At 43.8% G+C, this 26,473-nt stretch overlaps 1 protein-coding gene across 1 annotated transcript in view; it reads left to right on the top strand.

Annotated features, from left to right (window-relative positions):
• Nucleotides 1-8,183: 8,183 nt before the first annotated feature.
• Nucleotides 8,184-26,473, top strand: part of cep112 (centrosomal protein 112) — a gene marked incomplete at its 3' end in the record, with an annotated part of 149,105 nt that continues 130,815 nt past the window's right edge. Inside the window, exons 1-5 of the mRNA XM_083779138.1 lie at nucleotides 8,184-8,347; nucleotides 9,788-9,897; nucleotides 10,923-11,113; nucleotides 13,093-13,265; nucleotides 14,485-14,494. Of these exons, the coding sequence (XP_083635264.1) occupies nucleotides 9,792-9,897; nucleotides 10,923-11,113; nucleotides 13,093-13,265; nucleotides 14,485-14,494 (480 nt within the window). The 5' untranslated portion in view covers nucleotides 8,184-8,347; nucleotides 9,788-9,791. The remainder of the gene's footprint in view (nucleotides 8,348-9,787; nucleotides 9,898-10,922; nucleotides 11,114-13,092; nucleotides 13,266-14,484; nucleotides 14,495-26,473) is intronic.

The following is a 26,473-nucleotide window of genomic DNA, read 5'->3' as shown; positions in this document are numbered from 1 at the left end:
TCGTCGGTCAATGCGTGCAGCGTGACAAATTATTTGAAATGAAAGGACAACTTTAGTTTTTTTCTACCAAGGTTCATGTTTTAGGTTGTTATTAGAGAAAGTAAAAGATGAGTGTTAATTATTTTTCATTTGCTGATTTATTTCGTTTTAGGGGGGCGGGGGCAATCGAGCATGGGGCTAAATATGTATATTTTTGCAAAATGTTATAGCGATTTATTTTTAAAATTATTTACTAGTCCTACTAGACCTTAAGAAATTATAGTTGGCCACAGAAGATCATGGACACTACTGAATTTGTCAAACTGACATATTGAGCCTATTACACACAGTGTGACTTCACCCCAGTAGGCTACCTTCAGATTCAGTAGATCCTGTGATCTTTTGGGGCCGGATGTAATTTCCTGGGGTCTAGTATAGGACTATAGTAAATAATAAAAAAAAATAAAGAAAGCAGCAAAAGAAAAAAAATGTACACTCATCTTTTACTTTATCTAATAACAACCTAAAACATGAACCTTAGTTGAAAAAAAGTAAAGTTGAGGGGGACAACAGGGGGCCCCACGACGGTACGGCCGGGCGTCGCTTAACGGGAGGATGAAGAAGTGACTCCGTTTGGGAGGAGGAAGCGACGCGCGGCCGTCGCAGGCTCCCCTGCATGGGTGGGCCCCGGCCCCAAACCGACCGCTGCGACTGAACGGGCTGCAATATTAGACATGTTTCAGGGAGAACTCTCGGGGCCTCTATCCGTCGGGGCTCTACGCAGCTGCGTAGTTTGCGTAGCGCTAATAACCGCCCATGTCTGACCAGAGCCTTTTGTGGTGTTTCTGGGCAACAGTGCATGCCACCGACGATGTCCCACAGACTCGAGGCCTGTGGTGGTTTGAAAGTGGAACGCGTGTGTCGAATTTGAAGTCAGTGGGGCAAACGGTTCTCGAGTTACGTGCATTACATCCGCACGCACACAGTGAAGCAAGACTTTTATTGCTTTAGAGACAGTATGGCGACTGAACAAGATATTAAATGGGACAGATGAAAACATATTTTGGCCATAAACATGGATGACATGACATTAATGATGATAAGAAGAACAACCCGGAGTAAACAGGCAGTAGACTAAGGTAAAATGATGATATGGGAGAATAAGGTGACAATAACATGATCATGAATGACACGGCCTGGCCCAAAGTTCAGGAGGATATGGGACATTGACCACTGGGCATATAGTTTGTAAACAGATAAGACATAATTATATCTAACAGGCTCCATTGAAACGCTTCTTTCCTCTATTCAAAAGTCAGACGTATCTTTTAGATAAGAAGGTAAATTAGTCACTAAATCTTTGATATGAAAATATTGCTTTAAAAGCATAATTATAGAGAAGGATGAAAGTACACTGAGCTTTAATCATCTGTAATAAAAAACAAATCTTTGACTGCTGCTATTCATAGTTTGACGTGTATGGACACTTTGGACAGTCAATAACATTTTACAAGTAGCCTATACTTTGATTACAGTATTCAATAAATAGTTTGTTTTGGCCTTGCATGCTAGCATGAACTTTATGCACCTCACTGAGGCACTGGACAGATTCACAATTCATACACAGTATCTTCTTTCCCTTTTCTTTTTTCCTCCAGTCATTTACGATTTCTTATGTTTAATCAATGCAAAAAATATGTCTGTATTCCAATATTCCAGGAAAACAGTAGCAGGGGTCTCCCAGTCTCCCCACCTCCACCAGGGCTATAGAGGGGACAGATGTGATCCCACCCAAATGTGCGTCCTGTCCACCCAATCAAAAGTTATGAAGAATATTTATTTTTAGCCAATATAAAACAATTCCACAAAATATCAGTACCATTTATCCTTTCTGATTGGGTGGGCAGCAGTTTTAGAGACATTTAAACCCATCTGAACACTGTTTGCCATCAGTGATGTTAACCGACAGTGTGCTGATGGAAGTTGGGTTACTGTTGGTCAAAGAAGGAGAAGATAGATATAATCTGATATGATGATAGCATAGTTTTCTATGCATTTCGGGGGCTTATTACGCTATACACTGCATATAGCGAACCCATTTTTTTGTTAAAATGGGTTCATTATAACGTCTTGCTCTGAACTTATTGCACATTTCTGCAGACTGACTTTCAAACTCAGATTCAGTGTTACATGTTCTTTTAAGTCTCAACAATTGGCTATATGGTAGCCCTATCTTTAGACTAGATGGGTGATAACTACAATAGTGTAGATAATTATTTCGGTCAGTTGTTTTTCCTGTACACTGTTTGAATCCCTCTATTCGTTTTTTGACACATACGACTGGCTTCCAAAGTGAACTTGATAGAGGGTGACCTTGAATTCATATAGACCATAAACTAAAGCATATAGTTGGAGCGAAAGGGCTATAATAGATACAATTAAATTATATCTATTTGGTAATGATAATTTAGACAGGACTGTAAATCTATACCTTCAATAACCCAGCCGGAGACCAAATACCGTGCTGTATTTACCTTAAAAATGAGTGAGTAGCCCTTTAAATATTAAATGACAGTCACTGTACCAAAAACTAGAAAGATACCTCAAAAAAGATTTGGAGACAGATGAATTACAGTTCTGAGAAAAGTTTAAGGTTTTAACAATTATTTTTAGTTGGTATTAAAGTCAATTTACATAGAGAATGTGCTACATGGTTCAGATAGTATTTACATTCATAATAATTTAGAGTATTCAAATGGTTCCAAAATGGATCCGAACTGAACTGAACCTCCTCTTCACAGTATTGTTCCAGGCTAAATACTGCATATCACGTCAGATTTGTTGATATAAAGTTCATTGGCTGGCGTAGGATGGCGTAGTGACGTAGAGTTAATCTTCCTTGCTTCAGTCATGGATGACCATAGACCGGGAAAGCACAGAGGCTGGCGTTGCTATGGCAACTTGTTGATAACTTTCCCTGCACAGTGCACTGTGAACTTTCGGCAGAGAAAAACACTCCCTGACTCCCAGTGAGCAGCTATCTCTTTTCTCACTAGGCCAAGGTCAAGTACATGTAGTAGAAACTTGACTGGGGAAAACCCATGATGATGATAAGAAGAACAACCCGGAGTAAACAGGCAGTAGACTAAGGTAAAATGATGATATGGGAGAATAAGGTGACAATAACATGATCATGAATGACACGGCCTGGCCCAAAGTTCAGGAGGATATGGGACATTGACCACTGGGCATATAGTTTGTAAACAGATAAGACATAATTATATCTATAAGGCTCCATTGTCTTTTAGATAAGAAGGTAAATTAGTCACTAAATCTTTGATATGAAAATCAATATACTGTGAAATAGGTTCGGTCAAAGCCAATACCCGCCATGGGGCGTCCTGGGACACAGAGGTTCACAGCTCTTGTGTATTTTTGGTAGGGTAGGATATATAATAGGATGTATACTGGGTGTTCTCTGAGCATACATTTATGTTTATCTTTAGATATCAGACAAGGCTATGTCAAGTATACTCTTAATTTCCTAAGAAAATTGAATGGTGGGATCACAGGTTAATATCATGTAATACTCAGTATTGCACTCTGTTTATTTCCACAATGCATGCCTCTCTATCTTGTAGAACAATAGCACCCCCTTTGTCTGTTCTACGAATAACGATAGATTGGTCATTGGATAGGTCATTCAACTGTATTCATTGTAATGCTATGATCGCTGGAGACACTATTTTACACCCACACACAGGTACAAAAAAAATCTAAGTGAGAGGAAGAATCACATGCAAGACGTAGTTTAGTTTTTGAAGTGCCCCTGTGGATATTGCAATGTTGGAAAAACAAAAAGAGAATTGTAAACTAGAATTATTGAACATAAGAGCAATATCAGAAATAATAATGAGAAGTCTCCAGTGGCCCGGCATTTCAATTCTGTAAAACATGACATTTGTTTTCTGAGATTCCAAGGTTTAGAGATAGTCAACCCACTAAGAAGAGGTGGAGATAGAGACTGTGTTCTGCTTCAAAAAGAGGCTTATTGGATCCACTTCTTAAATTCAGAGTTTGGAATATAGCCTATGGTACTTGTGGAAAAAATATAAATTTGTAAAATATTTTGTAATACTGAATGTGAAACGTATTACATTGTATGAACTGTGAGTGAATTGATTTCACAAATGAGACCCAACTGTGATCTGTCGCTTGGCTAGCCTATAGCCTGTCTACTTTAGTTTGAAACGCTGAGGAAGGCCTGCGTGCCGAAACACGCTCGTTTCTCTAGGTGGACTGCTCATGAAATAAACAAACTCATATGAAACTTTATACAAGAGAGTGCAGAATATTCCCTAGTTTTTTTTCTCCATTGATCTTCAAGAATCTGCTACACCCATCAGCTACAGAGACTAATAAGTAGATGCCCCATTGGCCACTGATGTTGGCCCCATTGGCCATCTAGTTTTTTTTTTTTTTTCACCCTTATTGTAGAGACAACAATTTGATTAGTTGAGAGTGTTTTAGGTTGAATAGGCATGCAACTTAGATGATAGTTAAGCTAAAAAGTGAGGTTCAGTCAGACAACTCACAAATAGATTTAACAATATTTATTATGAAATGAGTAACAAGTGTGCATATGATATTTGACTTGGCGTTCGGCTCGGCTGGTTTTTCTCCCTGCTCGGCACGATTAAGCAACAACATAAAACATAAAGAGCAGGGAGATAGATATACAATAACCCCCCCCCCATGGGGAGCATAAATAGCAGAGCCCACCGGTGCTGCTGGGGTGGTGGTGGAAGCAAACATCACATACAACCAGGAACCGTGAGCAGAGGAAGGCAGGAAGAGCATGCAGTCTAGTGAGCTTAAGTAGCCTGCCCAATTGGTCAGCTGACTGCCGGCCGCATCGGCAAATGACGTGTGGGACTTGCACACACTTATACGCCCACAAGTAATGCAGCATGTTAACCCCTTGAGTATAGTATGCGCCTTTGAGCAAGGCATGAACCCCCTCGAGTGTGTCTGCCTGAACTGACTTGCAAGCTACGTCTCATTAGTAGAACATGATTTAGTTCACACCAAGTCAGTATAGGTTCCTATCAGCAGCATTTGACACAGTGAACCACCAGCTTGCGGCCCGCCAGGGACAGATTTTATACAGCCCTCGGCTTCATACCTGAATTATATTACCCCAACATTTTTAACATTTTAGTATTTTTATGAATAGATCAGGATTAGAAGTAACACTGAAAATCTGTTAAAATATAATATTGACACGGCCATGGAGCCTATAAAGGCCTGCTTTTTCACAAATGAAATGCAGCATATTTTCACATATCTTGGGGTCCTACCTGTAGACAATCCAAACAGTAGGTGGACAATATGGATCAAAGGACTTTTCTGCATTTTTATTTGCAAATCTCATGGATACATTTCATGACTTTTGAGGTGAAAGTAATCTGTGATGTTGCCACGTCGCACAGTCGCACTGGAGCATGCACCCCAAGACAGCCACCTGCCCCAGCAAGAACCGCTGCAGGTCGACGAGAAGAAACCAAAGAGCATCAGGCCGACTACTTTAGGTTTCGTCATCTTGGCATTCTCATTGACGGCCTTGGCTGTTCACCATGCCAGCATGACCACGGCCCACCCTAGACAACTTCTAATCGCAGCAGGCAGACAGGAGAAGCCAGGCCAGAGACCCAGGTTCTGAGGTCCACGGGGAGAGTATGTTGCCACGACAACGGACAGCGTGGCTAGTGACGCCACACGGATGTCGCCAGAGTGAGCCCTCGTGTATTCTAGCCTTTTCCCCCAGGAGAACCCCATCCTCCACGAGAAGCCATAGAAGGTGCTCAAGTGATAGCCAAGCTCAACATAAGAGAGCCCGCCATTAAATCTGGTCCTTCCAGCTTTACAATTAACCTGGATGTTCCTATAATTGTGATCAATGTTCTTTTGGTATCCATGTTACTTAGAATCTGCACGTTCGGAGTTCTGTTGAGTTGAACATGTTTATAAGGCCAATGTCAATTGTCTTCGTGGTTATGGTCGGACATTTCCATCCACTTGAGTTAGAAAGATCCTTTATAGTTATTGTTATAGTGTTTGGAGAATTATGACATAAAACCACAAACAAATAACTCAAGACCTTGCAAAGAAACAGCAGATCAAAGCATATAAATACTAATCATTGCCCGTCGGACAAGAATCTGCATCAAAGCACAAGAGGAAAGAACACTGTAGCCTACTTTCATCATCTAAACACAGTTTGCTATTAAAGATGATCTTTCTTGTCAACTTCAGGTCAATGTTTGTTATAAAAGTCAGCAGCTTCAAGGCCATTCCTTTTTCTATATTTTTATCCCATGATTTTGTAACCCATTTTTCACCCATGTGTCAATTATCTAATGTGATAATAGGCTCTACACACCCTCCGCCAACCTGGGGAGAGCAACGGACTTGAACTCATGCTTCCTTCATGCATGAGTGTCCAAGTTGCTCATTTACACCTGACAGGGGGAGTTTCCCTGGTTGGACGTAGCGCTTGGAAGGAACACGTTACTCCAAACAGTTCCTTTCCCCTCCATCAGGCGCCACGGCTGGCCAGGGGGAGGCAGTTTAGAGACCAGGATTACTGCATGTTTTTTGTGAGGGTACCTATCCTAGGGGACAGGGGGAGATGATGGGGAGGAGAGGACACGCCTCCAGCGCCCACAGCGTCCCGAGCGGGAATCGAACCCAGGACCTTCTAGCTGTGAGGCGACAGAACTACCGACTGTGCCACCGTGCCATTCACTGCCATTCCAAGCATTAGTTTTGCACGAAAAACACTCCTTGGCCCCTGACCATATCATTGAGTAGCCTAATAGTCCAGATGTGAAAGGACAAGAGTTTCAATGACTTGTTTGGTCAGTTGCGGTGTCAGAAACACCTTTTTATCACTGATTTCCTCCCCGTATCTTTACCAACACTGAATCAATGCACGTCTCAACCATGATATATGGTGATGTATACTTGTCAAGATATTACGATATAGGATATTTGGCCTTACAACCCAGATATTCTCAGCGACGTCTGGCCTTACAACTCAGACATGCATCGTTGTGTCCGAGCTTTTGGCATCCCAGTTAAGTTCTCACCGGACACCACTGCGGCGGGTTCTAACCCAGACAAGTTGATAACCAGCTCTAGCTAGAGTAGTATTTTATACCGCCTATATCTATAAATGCACCACGCCTCTGTATGATGTGTATGTAGCCTACCTGTACGTCTGTAATCCACATAACTCGAGAGCCGTTCGCCCCACCGACTTCAAATTTGACACACCACCACAGGGAGTGCAGTGCCCGGCTTTACTATTTAGTATCTATACTATTCTATTTCACATGGCATTTATTTTATCCTTCATTTTGGTACCATAAACATTGAGTCCTCATATGTATGTGTATTCAGCCACAGCCATTTGTCCAAATGTGCTGACCACATCACATTTTGTGATGACGGCTATGGCCGTTTTTAGCCCAAGGAGTGTTTTTCGTGCAAAAGTAATGCTTGGAATGGGTTCAGAATCCCTTAGTTTGATACATCACATGCTACTTAAAGCATGACATTTAAAACATTTTGCTTTATATTGGTTGTTGATGGTACCCCAACTTTCAGCAGCAGTCAAAAGACTCCCATAGTGTCTTAGTAGACACCTTTACAAACACATTGGTGAAGACAATTCTTGGTAATAAATGTATTCTATTCCCAGATTTGACATTATTCTGATAATATTGCCTGACTATTTGTCTTTTAAATTCAGACAATACAATAGTGCCCTCCACTGGTTGAACAGTAAACACCTGTGCCCATTGCCCACTTCCACACACACACACACACACACACACACACACACACACACACACACACACACACACACACACACACACACACACACACACACACACACACACACACACACACACACACACACACACACACACACACACACACACACACACACACACACACACACACACACACACACACAGCATAGTAGAAGAACCATGGCAACACGTCGCCGCGTCCCTTTCACTGTTCACGGAAAACGGATGTGGCGCGCGCATGCGCTGTGTGAGTAGGCTGCCGCTTTGAACAGCGTTTGAGCGCCGAGCCGAGAGCAGCAGCAGACCTCCAGTGACGTCCGTCCAGTTGTTCACAAAACACACACACACAAAACATAACGAAACAAACAAACGTTTCTCTTTACAGTAGCCTATATTTATTCATTTATACTTTCTGAAAACCCGAGTTAAAAAAACACCAGCAATGCCACGTCTGTGCACAGCAGCCCGCTAGCTGTGCAAAGCTACAGGTTAGTAACTAGTTTGTTGTTGTTCTGTGTGCCCCAAAACATCAACGTTAGCATGTTTTGGGGCTTTTTGAATTGCGTTTTAAAAATGTCACGGAACATGTCGTGTCTCGTATTTCTATTAAAAAAAAAGTGTTGCTTTCCACTCCTGTTCTGAGTAGCTTTGTTGTTGCTGCTCTTTGGGTGGCAGTGATTTGTGGACTGCATCCTACTGGGCTAACATCATCAGCTATTACAGCTAACATCAGTGCGTTTCTCAAACTGTCACATTTTCAAGGACCTCCCCTTAACTCTTGACAGTATGAAAATGGAACCAAATCCATTTTGTACACTGTCAGAGTTACAGACCTGTAAGAGTCCATGTGGTTCCATTTGTAGTTCACTCAGAGTTACACAGACCTTAGCCCTCCAAGCAGAACCCAATGGTACTGAAGTTTCTGACATTTTGACGACACAGACCATGGGGTCCTGTTCCAGCAGTACCATGCCACCTGATACGCACCCATTTTAAAACATAAACAACATGTTTCGCTGCTCCCCGCGCTCTATGACGATATAATTCAGTGTGAGGCTTTCTGAATATGTAAAGTATAAGTACACATACATGCCGCTGCGAATATCTCCTGTGGCGCGGAAGCCGTTAAGTATTTTTAATATATGTTTGCCCGATTTGGAAGCTTGGATTCTTCTTTTCCTTCCTTGTTTATTGACACCTCATTGTACCGCCTATCTGGCTAGCTAGTGGCGCTATAGCTATGACACAGCAGATCAGAGGCAGGGACGTAGCCGCACAAGCCAACCGCACACCGGGAGGCGGTACAATAAACGGTAAACAAACAAGAAGAAATAAAGCGACCAAATCGGTCAAACAAAGATTAAAAATACTTAACGGCTTCCGCGCCACAGGAGATATTCGCAGCTGGATGTATAGCTACTTAAAGTTACCGAATTCAGAATAACTCAAGGAAAATAATGGCGTCACATGCCGCGGGTCCTATTTTAGAGAGAATCTCCACTTCCGCGTATAGGAATTTCCATACGAAAATACAGTAGTGAGCAGGGACCCAACGTAAAACTCAACAAAATATCAGAAAAGTTTTACGTAGGGTCCCGAGAGGGGCTACACAGACCTGTAAGCCAAAGGGTCCATTTGGTTACATTTACCACTTGTACTGTACACTGTCTGAGTTTCAGCCACCTGGCTGTAAGTGTCCATTTGGTTCCATTTGTACACTAGAGTTACAGACCTGTAAAGCTCCATTTGGTTCCATTTGTACACTGTTTGAAACTTGTAAGGGTCGATTCATTTTAGACCCCTAGCTCCCTCCTAAATGACCCCTGAGTCCATGGAGGACCCCTCTTTCACTTTGGGAACCGCTGATTGAAGCAACGTATTGTTTGTCACATTAAATCATTGATATCTTTCAACAGCATCATCGTCAGCATCATGAGTCAACGTGAGGATTCCTCATCCTGGGAGAGACTGGACTCAGATTTCCAGCACCTGCTAGTGGACCTGAAGCCCTATGTTCAGAAACACCCCGTCAAGACAGGTCAGGTTGTTACTGTACTGTACTGTACTGTACTGTACTGTACTGTACTGTACTGTACTGTAGTGCAGGGTTTCTCAAACCTTTTTGGCTCAGGGTCACCACTGTAAATACATTTTGTGGAGCCTGGGTGTCGATGGTCGCTGAGGGGGCGCTTGTTTTACAAGTTAGGTTTAGGGTTAGGCATAGTTTTACTGTGGTTAGGGGTATAGGTTTAGGCATAGTTTTTGTGAGGTTATAATAACCCCTGGGACGCTGTAAAACAAGCGTCCCATCAGCGCCCATCGAAACCCAGGCTCCGCAAAAAAGGTTGTCCCATTTGATGACGTCGCATAGAGGTCCTAATGGGCAAAAGAGGTGGCTGAAATGTGCCTGAATAATGCATTTTATATTAACTGTACTATATGTGAAGACTTTGAGAGCGGGATAATACGTACTTATGGTTACGAGTGCTTGTAAGTTCGGCCCTAGCAACCAGACCACCCTGTTCTGATTCTGGTAGTGGGATCGTTATTAAAGTATTCTGCGGCACCCCTGGACTTGCGTCAACTCATTTAATGGCATTTCTATCGCCAAAAATCAACGTTAATTTAACTCTGAGACTGTGCAAATAGAACCAAATGGACCCGTTGCGGTATATTTCATTCCATTTGTACACGACAGAGTTAGTGTCAAAGTGTCCTCGAGCAAGACACTGAACCCCTGATTGCTCCCGATGAGCTGGTTGGTGCCTTGCATGGTTCCTCTGCCATCGGTGTATGAATGTGTGTGTGAATGGGGGAATGTAATGCACAATCTATGTAAAGTGCTTTGGATAAAGGCGCTATATAAACGCACCATTTAAGATTCATGATTTTACCATTTTACTCTCAGAGTTACAGACCCATAAGGGTCCATTTGCTTCCTAATTATCTATCATTTAGCTGGGGACCCCCTGAAACTCCCTCAAGGACCCCTGGGGGGTTCCCGGACCCCACTTTGAGAACCACTGTTCTAGTTAACACCAGTGTCCTCTGCCTTCACTACAGAACAACAGCGCTGTGCCCTGTGGATCCGGAAGCTGTGCGACCCGTCCACGTCCGGCTCTGGTCAGATGGGCCGCAAGAACCGTAACCTCTACACCCGCCTGCTTCTGCACATGCTCCGACGGGGGGTCCTGGAGGGTCCGTTCGCCACCAAGCCAGAACCGGGCATCCTTAAGACACTCCCAACCTACATGGTAAACATTACAACATGACTGTCACCTCCGGAGTCTCTGTTTCAAATCAGTCTAGAATTGTCTGTGTATTTGTGTATAGTTTGCTCTGTGGTAAATGGTAGTTAACTCACAGACATACAGACAGAGTCAGCCCTACCTACCTACATACATGTATCCCTCAGGAGAAATTCAGCTGTTGTGGGATTACAGCAGTTATGAAACACATTGCAGATACAGAACAAAATTATACTATTATTATTGTTTGTGTATACACATTAGATTTAGTAGGTCAAGCTGCTCATCCGCCTTCCTCAATTTGTGTAGAGATGACAGGCCGTGATGATGTTCCATTTGGGTTTGAGCATCATGTTTGGACATGTAGCAAAGAAAAACAGGAAATGAGGAAATAGGAAGCAGTGGCACTCCAAAATAATCGTTTCAGCATTATGCCTTCATCAGAGCAAGTTTCAAAACGATCACAATCGATGACAAGAAGCACCCAACAGTCAAAAGGGTAAACACAAAAAAGCTCTGAAGCTTATTTCCGTTGTGGTCCTTTGATCGTGACAGACAAATAATAATAATAATAATAATAAACTTTATTTGTATAGCACCTTTCATACATAAATGCAGCTCAAAATGCTTCACAGGGCAGGACACAAAAATATAATACAATAAAACACAAGTAGTTAAAATGATAGAACAATGGCAAAGAACAAAATTGAATATAAGAACATAAAATAAATAAAAACAAATAAAAACACCACATGCAGCAAATCAGTCAGGGCTGGGTAGGAACGTGCATAGTAAAACTCAACTAAAAGCAAGAGTGAAGAGGTGAGTCTTGAGTTGAGATAAAAAAATGTCTACAGAGGGTGCATGTCTGAGCTCGAATGGAAGTTTATTCCAGGCTGTTGGGCCGTAGAAGCAAAAAGCTGCCTCACCATATAGCATTGGAGGACCTGAGGGGGCGGTTAGGGACATATCTAGGTAGGCAGTCACGGAGGTACGGAGGTGCGAGACCATTGAGAGCTTTATAGACAAGTAAAATAATTTTAAAATCAATCCTAAAAACAACCGGAAGCCAGTGCAGTGATGCCAAAACTGGAGTAATATGTTCTCTCATCTTAGTTCTAGTTAAAACTCTAGCTGCTGCAAGGAGGGTAGATGGAGACGACTACCGTAAGATGAAAACTATGTACTGTTGTTTCCACAATAATAGAATGAACAAAATTACATAGCATCTGTAGGATAAACAAGCCTGGATGCCACGGCAATCAGTGCATGGTTGCATATAACAAATAATGAAACTAAATAATACCGTATTGTCCCGAATATCAGACGTCTCTGATTATAAGACTGAATTTTCATGAATAAGAAATAGAACATTGAATGTCAATGTCAAGGCCAATAGGGTAATAGAGGGAATTCCCTTTGACTTAGTGGTTAAGATGTTTGCTCTAATCCTGCGTGTTACACTTGTACTGCACCTGTATAAGGGCGTGCTCGGAAATAGTGCACTGAGAGCACCGTGCACCGCAAACTAATAGGCGAGTGCGCTCCGGTGCGGTATTTCCGAAAGTCGGTGACAATAAAAGCATTTCATCTTGAATAACGTGAATGGACTCGAGCGGTGCGTTTCATTTAGGTGTCACTGTGTGTGCCAGGCTAGCAGCCTGGCACACACACGTGGGCACGGCGGCTCCCTGTGATGTTGGCACTCGTCCTGGCACTAAACACACTAAACATCAACATGAATCACACCCTCTATTAAGCACTTTCAACCTTGGCGTCCCCGTTTTTGTTCTAGGCGAAAACGTTTCAACCACGTTAAAAGAAAATAGCAGATCTACACGTGTGTCGTGTGCTTTTAGAATGTTCAAATGGGGCTTACTTGGTTAATTGTCAAAAAAATGGCCGCTGGGAAAATGGTGGATTCTGGATTGTGCTCACAGCAAAGGACTAACTAAGTATCTTAATATCTTTCCGTCTAATCCTAGTCCATCTACTTTGACGAGCCCCTGGGTAGGCGACCCGTCCAGCCGGGTGCTGCAGACCTGCCTGACTGGGTGACCGCAGAGCTGGCTGCTCATGAGCAAGACACGTTGACCAGAAGCCTCCTGAAAGACGCCGGCATGTGTTCACCCGCGGCAGAACACCTCAACACTCTCAGGTACATTCTTTTTGTTTTAAATGATATTTTTGCCTTTATTCAAAGTCGTACGATTAGTCACACACGTTGCCGCAGTGAAATTTGTTCTCCACATTTGACCCATCTCTTGGAGCGGTGAGCCGCAGTGTGCGCCGCGCTCGGGAATCATTAGTTGATTTGACCCCCAATCCAACCCATTGATGCTGAGTGCCAAGCAGGGAGACATTGGGTCCCATTTTTACAGTCTTTGTTATGACCCGGCCGGGGATCGAACCCCCGACCTCCCAGTTTCAGGGCGGGCACTCTAACCACAAGGCAACTGTCTGGTGCACATTTATTGATAGATATACAGTTATTTGACAGGAAACGGGGAGAGAGATGGGAGGGAAGACATGCAGGAAAGGTCATCAGGATCGGGACTCGAATCCACGACACGCTGTCAGGCTGGATTACCAGCCTAGGTGTCTGGACCGGGCCTCTGGGGTATATTCAGAAAGACACTAGGATGTCTTCGCCCATGGCAGAACACCTCAACACTTGTGTGCGTTTTGTGCATGTAATGAGTGAGTGAGCGAGTGCATGCAGTCAATACATGGTGTGATTTCTCTCATTTGTGATGAGCAACTGATCTGAAATAATGGGGAATAATCAGGCATATTCTTGGTGCCAAAACAAACCCAAGGTTTGTGTGTTTACTTTCAACCAAGCTTCCCTTTCTTGTGTACGTGTGTACACGTCCTAGCACTTTTTCCATTGATATCAAATGGAGAAAATATATTCAGATTTTTATATATTCAGATTTGTTTTTTTTTGGGTTGACCTATCCTTCTGCAATGTACTCCTTGCTTTTGGTGCATACGCGCTGCCATTCACTTCCCTGTTTAGCGATGAGAAGGAAAGACTCGCCACGTGTAATCTAAGGTTTTCCGTGGTTTTGACCAGATGGCTATACTTCTGTCTTCATTTCTCACTTCAACGTGCCTCTCGCCCGGAATATTAACGCTTCTAGAGAGACTCGATCGTAATAATAGCGAGGTAAGCAAGAAACATTATGCCTCCCGGTTTTCGTACGGAACGGAAGCCCCCGGCTTTCAGAGTAAAAGCTGCCATGTCTTCCCGGCACCCCGAGCTTCTATTATGAAAGAAATCCTGGCGCTGATTGTGCTAATTATTAGTTATTTTGAGGCAGGACTGTATAGTTAAGAATTTTAGACATGGTTATTTGGGTGTGCACCTGTAGGACTGTCACGGTTATGACATTTTACATGACGATTCATTGTCACACAAATAATTGGTTCGGTTTTACGGTTTAATTGTGTTTTTGAACAAGACTGGAACATTATGAACACAAATTAAATTTCAGTTTTTCGGGTTTTTTTTTTTGGTTTTGAAGTTGCACAGGACTCGTATACAAAGAAATTACACGTGATATTTAATAACCTTATACTCTCAAAAATGATCTACAAGCTCACACAAAGCGCCGCAAACCGTAATAGTGGAAATAGCAGATCTACCTGCGCTTGTAGACCTGCTATATTGAAGAAGCCCTTCCTTCTTTAAATGATTTCATTGCCCTTGCAGTTTGGCTCAACACCTAGAACGGAGGACGTGTGTCAAAAGTGTTCTCACGGTCTACCCACACCAATGGACTCGTGAAATCGCTGCCCTCCACTGACTCTCCTGAGTATAGCATCAGGGTCTGGAGCTATACAGTGTTGTTGTAAGCTGTGGCGTTGCAGTGCATCTACGTAGGTGGTGCGCCTCTTGCCTTTCCTGGCTTTGCCCTGACTATAGGCTCCCACGGTGTCAGTTTGCGGGTCTCTAGTTCTGGGTGCCTGCATGAGGCAAGGTGCCCTGCCACAGCCTCGTTGTCCCCGTAGACTACATCATCATCATCATCATCATCATCATGGCAGCCTCGAAAGCGAGGATCCGTTCTCCGCGTCCGTTCACTTGTTCTCCTTTTGCACTCTCTGAGCTAACTGGACTCTCCGTCTGTGTGCCTGCTGGTGACCGTGGAGTCCAGTACTTAGTTTAGACAGTTTTTGGTTTAAACTAGTCATTGGTTAGACCAGTCATTAGTCCTACAACTACAACCTATCTCAAACCCTCACCCTAAACCTTAAACCTCCCACCTCCCAGCACACCTAGACCTAACCTTAACCCATGTCTATCCAATGACTAGTCTAAACTAAGTATGCACCCCAGTCCGGGATGTGTGTGGAAGAGCAGTCTGGGCACGGAAGTGTTGGAGGATGCTGCACCGTGGCTGATCAGATTCTAAAAATGTCTTCTACATCCTGACAGTTTTCTGAAAAAGCCATGTTTCTATATGTCAGTGGTTCTTCGATTTTTCAAAAATATCAGACCTACAAGCTCGTAGCGCGCCACTCGGTGGCGCGCTATGAGCTTGTAGATCTGCTATTTTTCAATAGCTAAATCATAACATAATGCTAATACCAAAAGGGGTTCCCGCACCCAAAATGGGTTAAATATGGGAAAATCAATGCAGAGAACAGGATAATAAAGTATTTAAGATAAAACATTAAAGCCCTCTTGGTGACCCCTAGAGGCCATGCTATTCCTTACACCCACTGGCCTAATGATTTTACGTGCGTTGTAGAGAATTTGGCTGATCTACAAGCGCACCGCCTTGCATTGCAACTTGTTGTGAGCTTAGAGATCTTCTTTTAGTTTTACCATGTTCACATTATACACAAGTCAATACAGTTGTGCCGTTATCAATGTCCAACTCTGGAGTTGTGTTAACTTGTGTACATGCAGTGAGTGCCCCAGGTTTGTTTCTTCTTTGGCAATAACAATAATGATTGATTCTCTGACCAAAACCATCCTTGGCACACTTTTTTTGGTTGCTTGCTTATAGTTTTCACGACACTTGAATATTAGTCTTAAGTAAGATTAGTCTTACAGTAAGTAGCCTGACGATTAGGGATGCACCGATCCGATACTCGTATCGGAGATCGGCGCCGATCCCGGCTAAAATTCTAGATCGGGTATCGGATCGGTGGCCGATCCATTATCCGATCCGATCCAATCCGATAATTATGTGTAATTACAGTATGAAAACAACTCTACCTCCTCTGTGACACAGCAGTGTAGTATTGACAGTATAACATGAGGAATGCAGCCAGGCTAGCCTGCGCACACATTAACCTGGTCTAATTGTTGCACAGTTATTTAATAAATAATTCAGTGCATTTATATCTGTGTTTGTTACATTTTGTTTTACAAAGTTGGGAAAGTAATGTTTAAGTCAAGCCTTGATGTTGCCTTACACAAAATAATGATTCCAGACTCCACACAGTGAGGCATACAGCTTAATAGGTTATTACGTTTCTTTGTGGGGGGTATCGGATCGGTACTCTGTATCGGCAGATACTGGACCCCCATGTATCGAAATCGGTATCGAATGCCAAAAAGCCGGATCGGTGCATCCCTACTGACGATAAGGCAAGGCAACTTCATTTATAGAGCAGCAGCTTTCACACACCAAAGTGCTTTACAAAATAAACAAACAAGTACAACGACAATCACAGTGCACTTTAAACAGAGAGATAAATAAAATAGACTAGATTAAAATGGGTAAAATGGAATAGAAAATACAAAAAAAAGTGATTAAAAAAAAAAAAAACGTACAGCTCAACCGAAGCCCAGATATTCTCAGTAGTGTGAACAGTGTGAAATACATACGTTTTCTATTTAGACTTGAAGAAGAAAGCAGAAGCAAGCACTAATTCCACGTAATAGTGTATGGGGTGCACGGTTCTGGAAAAAAAACCGGAAGTGAAAAATCCACTGGCTTATGCTTGCTATGGGCCGGAGCATCTTAGAACGTAAATATCTTGGAATCTCTTTTTAGACCAAAATGCAAGCTTGGTTTACGTCTGATGTATCCAAACGCTAGTATTTCGCTGATCAAAAGTATGTTTTGGGTGAATTAAAATGACAATCGCGGACATGTTAAATAACGGATTTTACTTCCTGACCTCAGCGGTTTCCGGCCAAAAGCCCTTTCAACCTAAGGGCTCCTCCCGTTCACTTACTATTCATGGCACAAGCGCTGCACCTAAGCCACCACTAGGTGTCCCTGAATGAGTTTAGACCCGGTAAGCGTCTCTGTCATTTTAGATTTGAGCTAAAAAGCATTATTGTATACTGATATCGTGTCATTTTGTGCCACATTACGAGCTTGTAAATTTGCTATTCTTTTGAAAAAATGCAGAAAATTTGTGCAAATCTAAATATTTAACTAAATATTTAGAGATACAGGTCCACGGCTAAATACATATAATCCTGGGGTCCTTGACATGAAAAAGTACCAGTGACGAAAAGTACCCTGACAGCACTGACATATTGCAACATACGTTTTTCAAAAACAACTATTTGCATTCAGAAGACATTTTGTAGAATCGGACTCAGGTCTTAAAAGTAGTGTAAGTGATTTTCTTTAGTGATAGTGATAGTACTCATTGCTATATAGTGTGTAACAGTAACAGGAGTCTCCATGTCTCTCCAGCTTTTTATTAAACAGAAAATGCATTTTCTGAAACTGAAACTGCATGCGAGAGCAATTTTATCAAATCAGTATAGAGAACTCAGTCATGAATGATACAGATTAAACAAATGGAATTGTAAGTTCTTACACTACCTTTAATTGGCTAATGGCTTTAGTGAGTCACTTTATCATTGGTGCGTGAGAAGAATGTGTTGGTGAGGTATAGGCTGTTACTTATATGACCTTCATTCATGACAAGAATGTGATCCGAGCACTCAAAAAGTTAGGAGGAGGTTGGGCGCATACTTGCCCTGATGAAGACTCTGTGAGTCGAAACATGTCGGCTTCTTTTAACTTTTATCCCACCCTCTCCTAATTTTTTTATTTTTTAGTGCTCGGATCACCGCCTTGTCTTCAGTACTCCAGTCCCACTGATCTTTGAAGCACCAGATCCTACTTGTTACTTTGTGCATCTCCATCGAGCACCTGGTCTTTTTGTCATGAGAATAATGTGTTGGTGAGGTATAGGCTGTTACTGCATGATGACCTTCATTCTCTGATTCCTTGACGGTGTGTGATAGGCTAACACAACATGATGTTGATGTTTCCCCTGTGTCAGACATATCGCTGAAGCTAAAGGCCTATTCATAGTCTGGATTTTCGGTGGTGAGGTGACCACCGCTCCGGTGGTGAGCTGACCACCGGAGCTGAAATAACGTTGAGCGGTGGTGAGTAAAATCAGAGAGAAGGGCTGGAGCGGTGGCGGTGGTTTGCTCTTCACCGTGGCTTGTGACGTCATGTTGTAGTTCGGTGGTCACCTAACCACCGAAAGTCCAGACTATGTATGAGCCTTAACCCTCCCAGCTCCCATCTTCTTTTATCAGCCTTAAAAACACACAGCCTGCCTTGGCAATCAAGTAACAGACTGAATACTCGCATGGAACGAATGCATGTGCTGACTAAAAACCCAACGTAAACGTAATAAGGTTAATATGAGGGTCAAAACTATATTTTAATAGGTTTTATTAGCACATGCATTCCATACCGCACATCCCATATAGGGTTGGACAACATATGTGCAAATTACAACCTCCCATCTTCTTTTATCAGTCTTAAAGACACACAGCCTGCCTTGGCAATCAAGTAACAAACTGAATACTCGCAGCTTTCCCGTCGACTGATCGGCCGACATGTTTGCACGCCGTCGGTCCTTTCAGAAAACGTTATAAGGCATTGCTGAGACCTTGCATCAGTCTGCGTGAGCTGTGCACATTCTGCATGGCCTTTTTTTCCTTCAAAGTGGAACAAATATGGGAGGATGGAAGGGGAACCCTTCACCCTGTCTCTACATATCCATCTTCCCCAGTTCATAGCTTTTGACACGTTGGGGTTTTCTGTGTAGTTGGAAGCGAGGGGCCTTGTGTGTGTGTGTGTGTGTGTGTGTGTGTGGCTTAGGCGAACACGATTGAGCGTGTGGCAGCTTATTAACTTGTCCTCTTGTCTGCCTGCTCTGGCGTTCTTAATTTCTCTCCGCTCGCGCGTTTGTGATTTTGGGGGATTAAAAATGTGAGCAGCGCTTATAAGAAGCGAAGGCCGTGAGCCTATAATTTGTACTTAGTTGAGTGTCTGTATCGCACGCCCCGAAAATTAGCAGATCTAGTAGATGAGCAGCGCATTACTGTGTGGCACATTGTGAGCTCTGTTTTAGACAGTGCGACACCTTGCAACAAGCTCTGTGTGTGTGACAGACAGCCGCAGTCATAAACACCACACGCACGTGCACGCACGGACACAAGCACATGCACACGCACACACGCACGTCTGTGATCCACGGCGCTATGCATCAGTCATCCTATTTGGCCCAAGGATGTTGGCTCTGAGAGTGGGCGGTTTAGGAGGATTTAACGAGGCGATCCCGGTTAAACGGTTCAGGGTTCCTCCGAGGGGGTTTGTTTTCCGATTGAGGCAGGTCAGGGCCCGCCGCCTGGTTACAACTCACATTACTGAAATGAAACAAGAGCGCTACAAGGCTGCGACAAAAGACTCTTTAATACCCACTTGGGTATTCTGGGAGAGAGTTTATCAGCCCTGTGCCATATTTAATTTGCATATTAATGGGGGAGGTTATTGGAATAACTGCCTCTCAAGAAAGCGATTAGCAGGGAAGTGTCTTTGCTCTAAACGTTGACTGACTGCTGATGAAATGGGTTATTATTTATGTCGCTAAGACTGTTTTGGAGATTTGTAGAAGTCTCGGTTTATGTTTTAATCAGAGGGTTTGGTTGTTCAGGTTTGTGGCAGGTATAATTAACCGTTTGACCTCCAGGATTATTTAGGGCGCATTGCCAAGGTTTTTCCCCTTTCAACATTTATTTTGAAGAGCCAAATATCCGTAACCGGGTGTTCTCTCGCTCTGTGCAGAAAAAAAACCCCACCGCGAGTATCACAGCGCCTGCTGTCGGCCGTTGGAAAAACCTAGTTTTCACCAGAAACGCCATTCATTGTACCGATTTGGAGATACAGGCCATTGAAAGCAGCACATAGAGTGGATGCGCGCGCATCTTCAAAATGGCCGCGGCCACTGTACCACTTACGCTGTGATGCTAACGAGAGGCAGCTATCGATTCGATCCACTCAAAACATGGATTAAAGAATATAAAAGCCTAGTAAACGTAGACTACGGTTCTGGCGGGCTGCCAGAAAAAAGTTTACGTTTCTGACGTTTTAAAGACCTCTAGGCTGAGGCTGCAAGTAACTACAGTATGCATTGTTTTCTTCTTAATTCAATAATCAATGGCAATGTATTTCTTTCTTTTAATGAAGCGATTAACAACCTAATTGCCCCTCTCGTCTCAAGTTGACGATGTCCTAATTATGTCCATGTGTCTGGTCCAGCCCTTTGGAATGTATGGAACGAATGCATGTGCTAACTAAAAACTAACGTAATAGGTTAATATGAGGTTAATATGAGGATCAAAACAATATTTGAATAGGTTTTATTAGCACATGCATTCCATACCGCACATTCCATAGGGTTGGACAACACATGGGTAAATTACATCATCAACTTGTGCCGGGCGGTGTCCCCCTTGAGTAAAACATGAAGCATTTCTAAATCAATAAAACATTTAACCCCGATTCTACAAATGTCTTCTACATCTTGACAGTTTTCATGTCAAGGACCCAGGTGGAGCGAAATGCCTTCACGACTGACGACCTATGTCGCGACGTATATTTTTCCGTCGCAACGTATATTCGAGTACGTCCTGGCGTAAATATCAATTCGTCCCGGCAGAACGGACTCGTCGCGGCTATATCTACCCGTTTGCGACCTAGTAGTTTGACTATTCTTTTACGTCGCGACAGAACGGGACACGTCACGGCTATATCTACCCTTCTCGACGTAAAAGGTAATTCGTTGTGGCGTGTGTGGACTCGTCGCAACAGAACGGAACTCGTCGCGGCTATATCTACCCTTCTCGACGTAAAAGGTAATTCGTTGTGGCGTGTGTGGACTCGTCGCAACAGAACGTGACTCGTCGCGGCTATATCTACCCGTTTGCGACGTAATGGTTGACTTTGTTATATGCCCGGTGCGCGGTGCCCTGCGCGGTGCCCTGCGCTGCCCTACGCCCACCGCGTGCACCTTGCCGGTCCGCCCTGCGCCCTGTGGCCTGGCACGTGTGCACGTGTGCCAGGCCACCGCGTGCACCATGCCGGTCCGTGGAGCCCTTCGCCGTCCCCAGGCGACCCTGCGTTCCAGAGCTGTCACATGCCCACCGAAAATAGCAGATCTACCAGCTCCTCTCCTACATACGGGATGGCCCGACCCGCGTCTGTGGACCCCTGGGGGGGTGTGTGTGTGAGCGTCTGAGCTCCTATCTGTGTGCCTCCCCCCCCCCCCCCCCACCCCATGTGGACCCTTGCAGGGGGGGGGTCGGGGGGTCCCCCTATGCACTTTGTGTAGATGCTGCGTATCGCCTCATACTGAAAAAATTACTATTTTACGCACAGCGCAAGGCAATATGTGATTACGATCGTCCTTCTGGGGGGGGGGGGGGGGGGGGGGCTGGCCTACACAATAGATAACCTACCCTGGCCAACACAATAGATAACCTACAAGGACATATGAATTTAATTTATATACACGGCTATATTAATTTAGCCGATCATCAAAGCTCACCGCGCTCGTATAGCGCATTGACTGTCTGTCTGTCTGTCTGTCTGTCTGTCTGTCTGTCTGTCTGTCTGTCTGTCTGTCTGTCTGTGTCTCAATGACTTGCCTTAGGCGGATAATATAGACTACAAGTACTTTATTAAAGTAAAGTAAAAGAGTTCTCTGCGTCGTAGCGCATGCAGATAGGGGGGGGGGGGGGCAGTTCTATAGGCAAGGGCAGAAGGTTCCTATAACGACAGTGGGTGCGTGCCCACCTTAGAGTAGCCTATATATTTTAAGGCACCCGCCCCGCAACTTATTATTATTGGCTTATTATTTTGCCACCAGCGGAGTTGACGGTTGACGCCGTTGTCTAGTATAGACTATAGGCCTGTGCCAGGATGATTTTAAATAAATATGTCTCTGTCTCTGCGTCTCTAGAGCTATAACATATATACTGTAGCACACATCATGTGTGACACATGTGCACACACACACACACACACACACACACACACACACACACACACACACACACACACACACACACACACACACACACACACACACACACACACACACCGAGTACTAAGTATAAGTAGCATATAGGGTACGGCTCTAAAAACATTAAATACTGCGGGAGCATTACACTAAACAAAGTTGGATTTGTACATTGCAGAAACGTAACATAACGTAAGTGTTCTTATTATTGTCCGTCTGGGTTTTATAATGCAGTGTGAGTCCGCTCCGCGATAGCCGATCTGCAAGCTCACAACGCGTTGCGCTGATTGACAGTGCACGTGCAGCAGCTACTGTATAAAATTATATTTAAGTAGGCTACTTTTTTGTGTGACGTCTGTGTGTTATTGACTTCTTGTTCCTTAATGTGCAGGTTTATCAGAGCGATATAGTGCAGCTGTGAGTGAGTAGGCCTATAGCTGCTGCTGCTGCGTCCGTGCACCAATAGAGCGACCGCGGCAGCGGCACGTATGAAATATTAAATAAAAATATGTTGGGCTTCCGGGCGTCCGTTTCTGGACTGTACCAACGGGCTTAGGGCCGGACGGTCCCTTAACTCCACGGGCCCCTATATTTTAGGCCCGTGCAGGGCTCTAGTGTGTGTGTGTGTGTGTGTGTGTGTGTGTGTGTGTGTGTGTGTGTGTGTGTGTGTGTGTGTGTGTGTGTGTGTGTGTGTGTGTGTGTGTGTGTGTGTGTGTGTGTGTGTGTGTGTGTGTGTGTCGCATGCGTGCGTAAAGTTAGTAGGCTATCAGAAGCAGCAACCATGCAGAGCTATACCAATCAGATTAAATAGGCTATATGCCTTAAACGTTTGACAAGCAATATTAAAAATACAAATCCACAAGCTCGAAAACCACCTGACGGGCCGCCCAAACGGGTCCGGGGACCCCCGGGCGGTACGGGTCACCGTGGACCCTTGGGGATCAAGGGGGGCCACGGGTGTCCACGTTTGCGGAGACGCTGCCTTCATATTAGCCTACTTAAATAACAAGCAGCTGATCTACAATTGACAATTTGACATGTCATTGCGTCGTATTCTGTCTTTCTTTCACGCACGCACGCACGCAGACATGTCACAGACCACCACATAACCATATTTGTATGGCCATATCGTTTATAGGCCTTATAGCTGAATAGCGCCGGCCGTCGGGGGTTCATTTGGTTCCAACCGTCCCATTATGGTCAACACTTATGATATGCTATTGCATTCTTCCAACTAAAGATTTAAATATTAATCTGAAAAAATGACATGGCACGGACTGGCTCAGAAAATCTCCCTGCATCATTATATCAAAACCAGGCCTATACTGAATGTAGGCAATTGAATTCCATGACTTTTGTTTCAATCAACTGAACTAGACCAATAAAATAGTAGGCTAGTATTTATGTTTTTCGTTAATAATAATGCATGCTAATTATTATTGAACGGTAAGTACGCTGGTATGTATACGCTATGGTATACACTATAAGCTTGTAGATCTGTTTATTTTAAGCATGCCGCCGCATTCTGTCAGAATCTCGTGTGTGTTATTATTGAACCATTTCATTTCATGTCTGTCTGTCTGTCTGTCTGTCTGTCTGTCTGTCTGTCTGTCTGTCTGTCTGTCTGTCTGTCTGTCTGTCGGCATCTGATCTACAAGCTCACGCATCGCAGCGGACAGCGGTTGATTATCGCTGGGCCGCAGCGGGTCTATATCGCCTAATGTATCATACAGCGAATGAAAGCAAACGGTGTGGTGTGTGTGTGTGTGTGTGTGTGTGTGTGTGTGTGTGTGTGTGTGTGTGTGTGTGTCGCGTGTGCGTGTGCGTGCGAACTTCATGACAGTGGTGCAGCATTACATTGTATTTTGATTTGAAATAAATAATGATGAATAGATGTCTATACTGTTGCTTGTGTGTGTGTTATGCTATAGGGTTAGCTGGAACACACGCCCTGTATGATCTGTGGTGCGCATCTACAAGCTACAAGTGTTGCGTCCACATGCAGCGCGTTGTGAGCTTGCAGATCGTCGGTGCCCCACTATAGAGAGATGGTAGGGTAGTGCCCAAGCCTATTCCTATATGATCTGTGGCTATATTAAAGGCCTTTTATGTGATCTCACATAATGTGCGAGTCAGAGCTAACGTTACTCAATGATCATTTGCGTCTGATTGATATCACAGCACAGCGTGTGCTGAGAGAGAGAGAGAGAGAGAGGGGGGGGGGGGGGGGGGGGGGTATGCTCCGTTCATTGGCTCTATATGCCGTGCGAGACAGGATGATTTTAAATAAATATGTCTGTCTCTGCGTCTCTAGAGCTATAACATATAGCACACATGTGTGCACATGTGATGTGTGTGCGCGCGCACACACACACACACACACACACACACACACACACACACACACACACACACACACACACACACACACACACACACACACACACACACACACACACACACACACACACACACATACACACACGAGATTCTGACTAAAATAAACAGATCTACAAGCTTATAGTGTACCTTAGCGTACATACCAGCGTACTTACCGTTCAATAATAATTAGTATGTATTATTATTAACGAAAAACATAAATACTAGCCTACTATTTTATTGGTCTATAGTTGTTTGAAACAAAATGGTTGCTGCTTCTGATTAGTTACTAACTTTATTAGACCAATTTAAAATAGTATTAGATGTTTTTCGTTAATAATAACTTATGCTAATTATTACTGAACCATTTTAGATGTTTATATTTCACCAACAGGCATGATAATGCATTTATACTGCATGGCAGAATAGGCCAGTGGCCACCGGCCGGCGCAGTACGGCACAATCACAGCTCAGTCCATTTTAATATCATAGCGCAATTCCATGTTTATATACATCTGCTGGTGGGGGGTGCTGCTATATGTTGATTGCCCATTTGTATAACACATTATATAATATAGGTGCTTGTATGGTGCGTGTATATAATAGGCCTACATTTAAATGACCACATTTAACACACACACACACACACACACACACACACACACACACACACACACACACACACACACTAGAGCCCTGCACGGGCCTAAAATATAGGGGCCCGTGGAGTTAAGGGACCGTCCGGCCCTAAGCCCGTTGGTACAGTCCAGAAACGGACGCCCGGAAGCCCAACATATTTTTATTTAATATTTCATACGTGCCGCTGCGGCGGTCGCTCTATTGGTGCACGGACGCAGCAGCAGCAGCTATAGGCCTACTCACTCACAGCTGCACTATATCGCTCTGATAAACCTGCACATTAAGGAACAAGAAGTCAATAACACACAGACGTCACACAAAAAAGTAGCCTACTTAAATATAATTTTATACAGTAGCTGCTGCACGTGCACTGTCAATCAGCGCAACGCGTTGTGAGCTTGCAGATCGGCTATCGCGGAGCGGACTCACACTGCATTATAAAACCCAGACGGACAATAATAAGAACACTTACGTTATGTACGTTTCTGCAATGTACAAATCCAACTTTGTTTAGTGTAATGCTCCCGCAGTATTTAATGTTTTTAGAGCCGTACCCTATATGCTACTTATACTTAGTACTCGGTGTGTGTGTGTGTGTGTGTGTGTGTGTGTGGTGTGTGTGTGTGTGTGTGTGTGTGTGTGTGTGTGTGTGTGTGTGTGTGTGTGTGTGTGTGTGTGCACATGTGTCACACATGATGTGTGCTACAGTATATATGTTATAGCTCTAGAGACGCAGAGACAGAGACATATTTATTTAAAATCATCCTGGCACAGGCCTATAGTCTATACTAGACAACGGCGTCAACCGTCAACTCCGCTGGTGGCAAAATAATAAGCCAATAATAATAAGTTGCGGGGCGGGTGCCTTAAAATATATAGGCTACTCTAAGGTGGGCACGCACCCACTGTCGTTATAGGAACCTTCTGCCCTTGCCTATAGAACTGCCCCCCCCCCCCCCTATCTGCCTATCTGCATGCGCTACGACGCAGAGAACTCTTTTACTTTACTTTAATAAAGTACTTGTAGTCTATATTATC

This window comes from Protomyctophum parallelum (assembly GCF_964188405.1).
Source record: "Protomyctophum parallelum genome assembly, chromosome: 13".
Lineage (NCBI taxonomy): Eukaryota > Metazoa > Chordata > Actinopteri > Myctophiformes > Myctophidae > Protomyctophum > Protomyctophum parallelum.
Note: the sequence above shows the minus strand (reverse complement) of the source record. Positions and strands in the feature narration are given on the sequence as shown.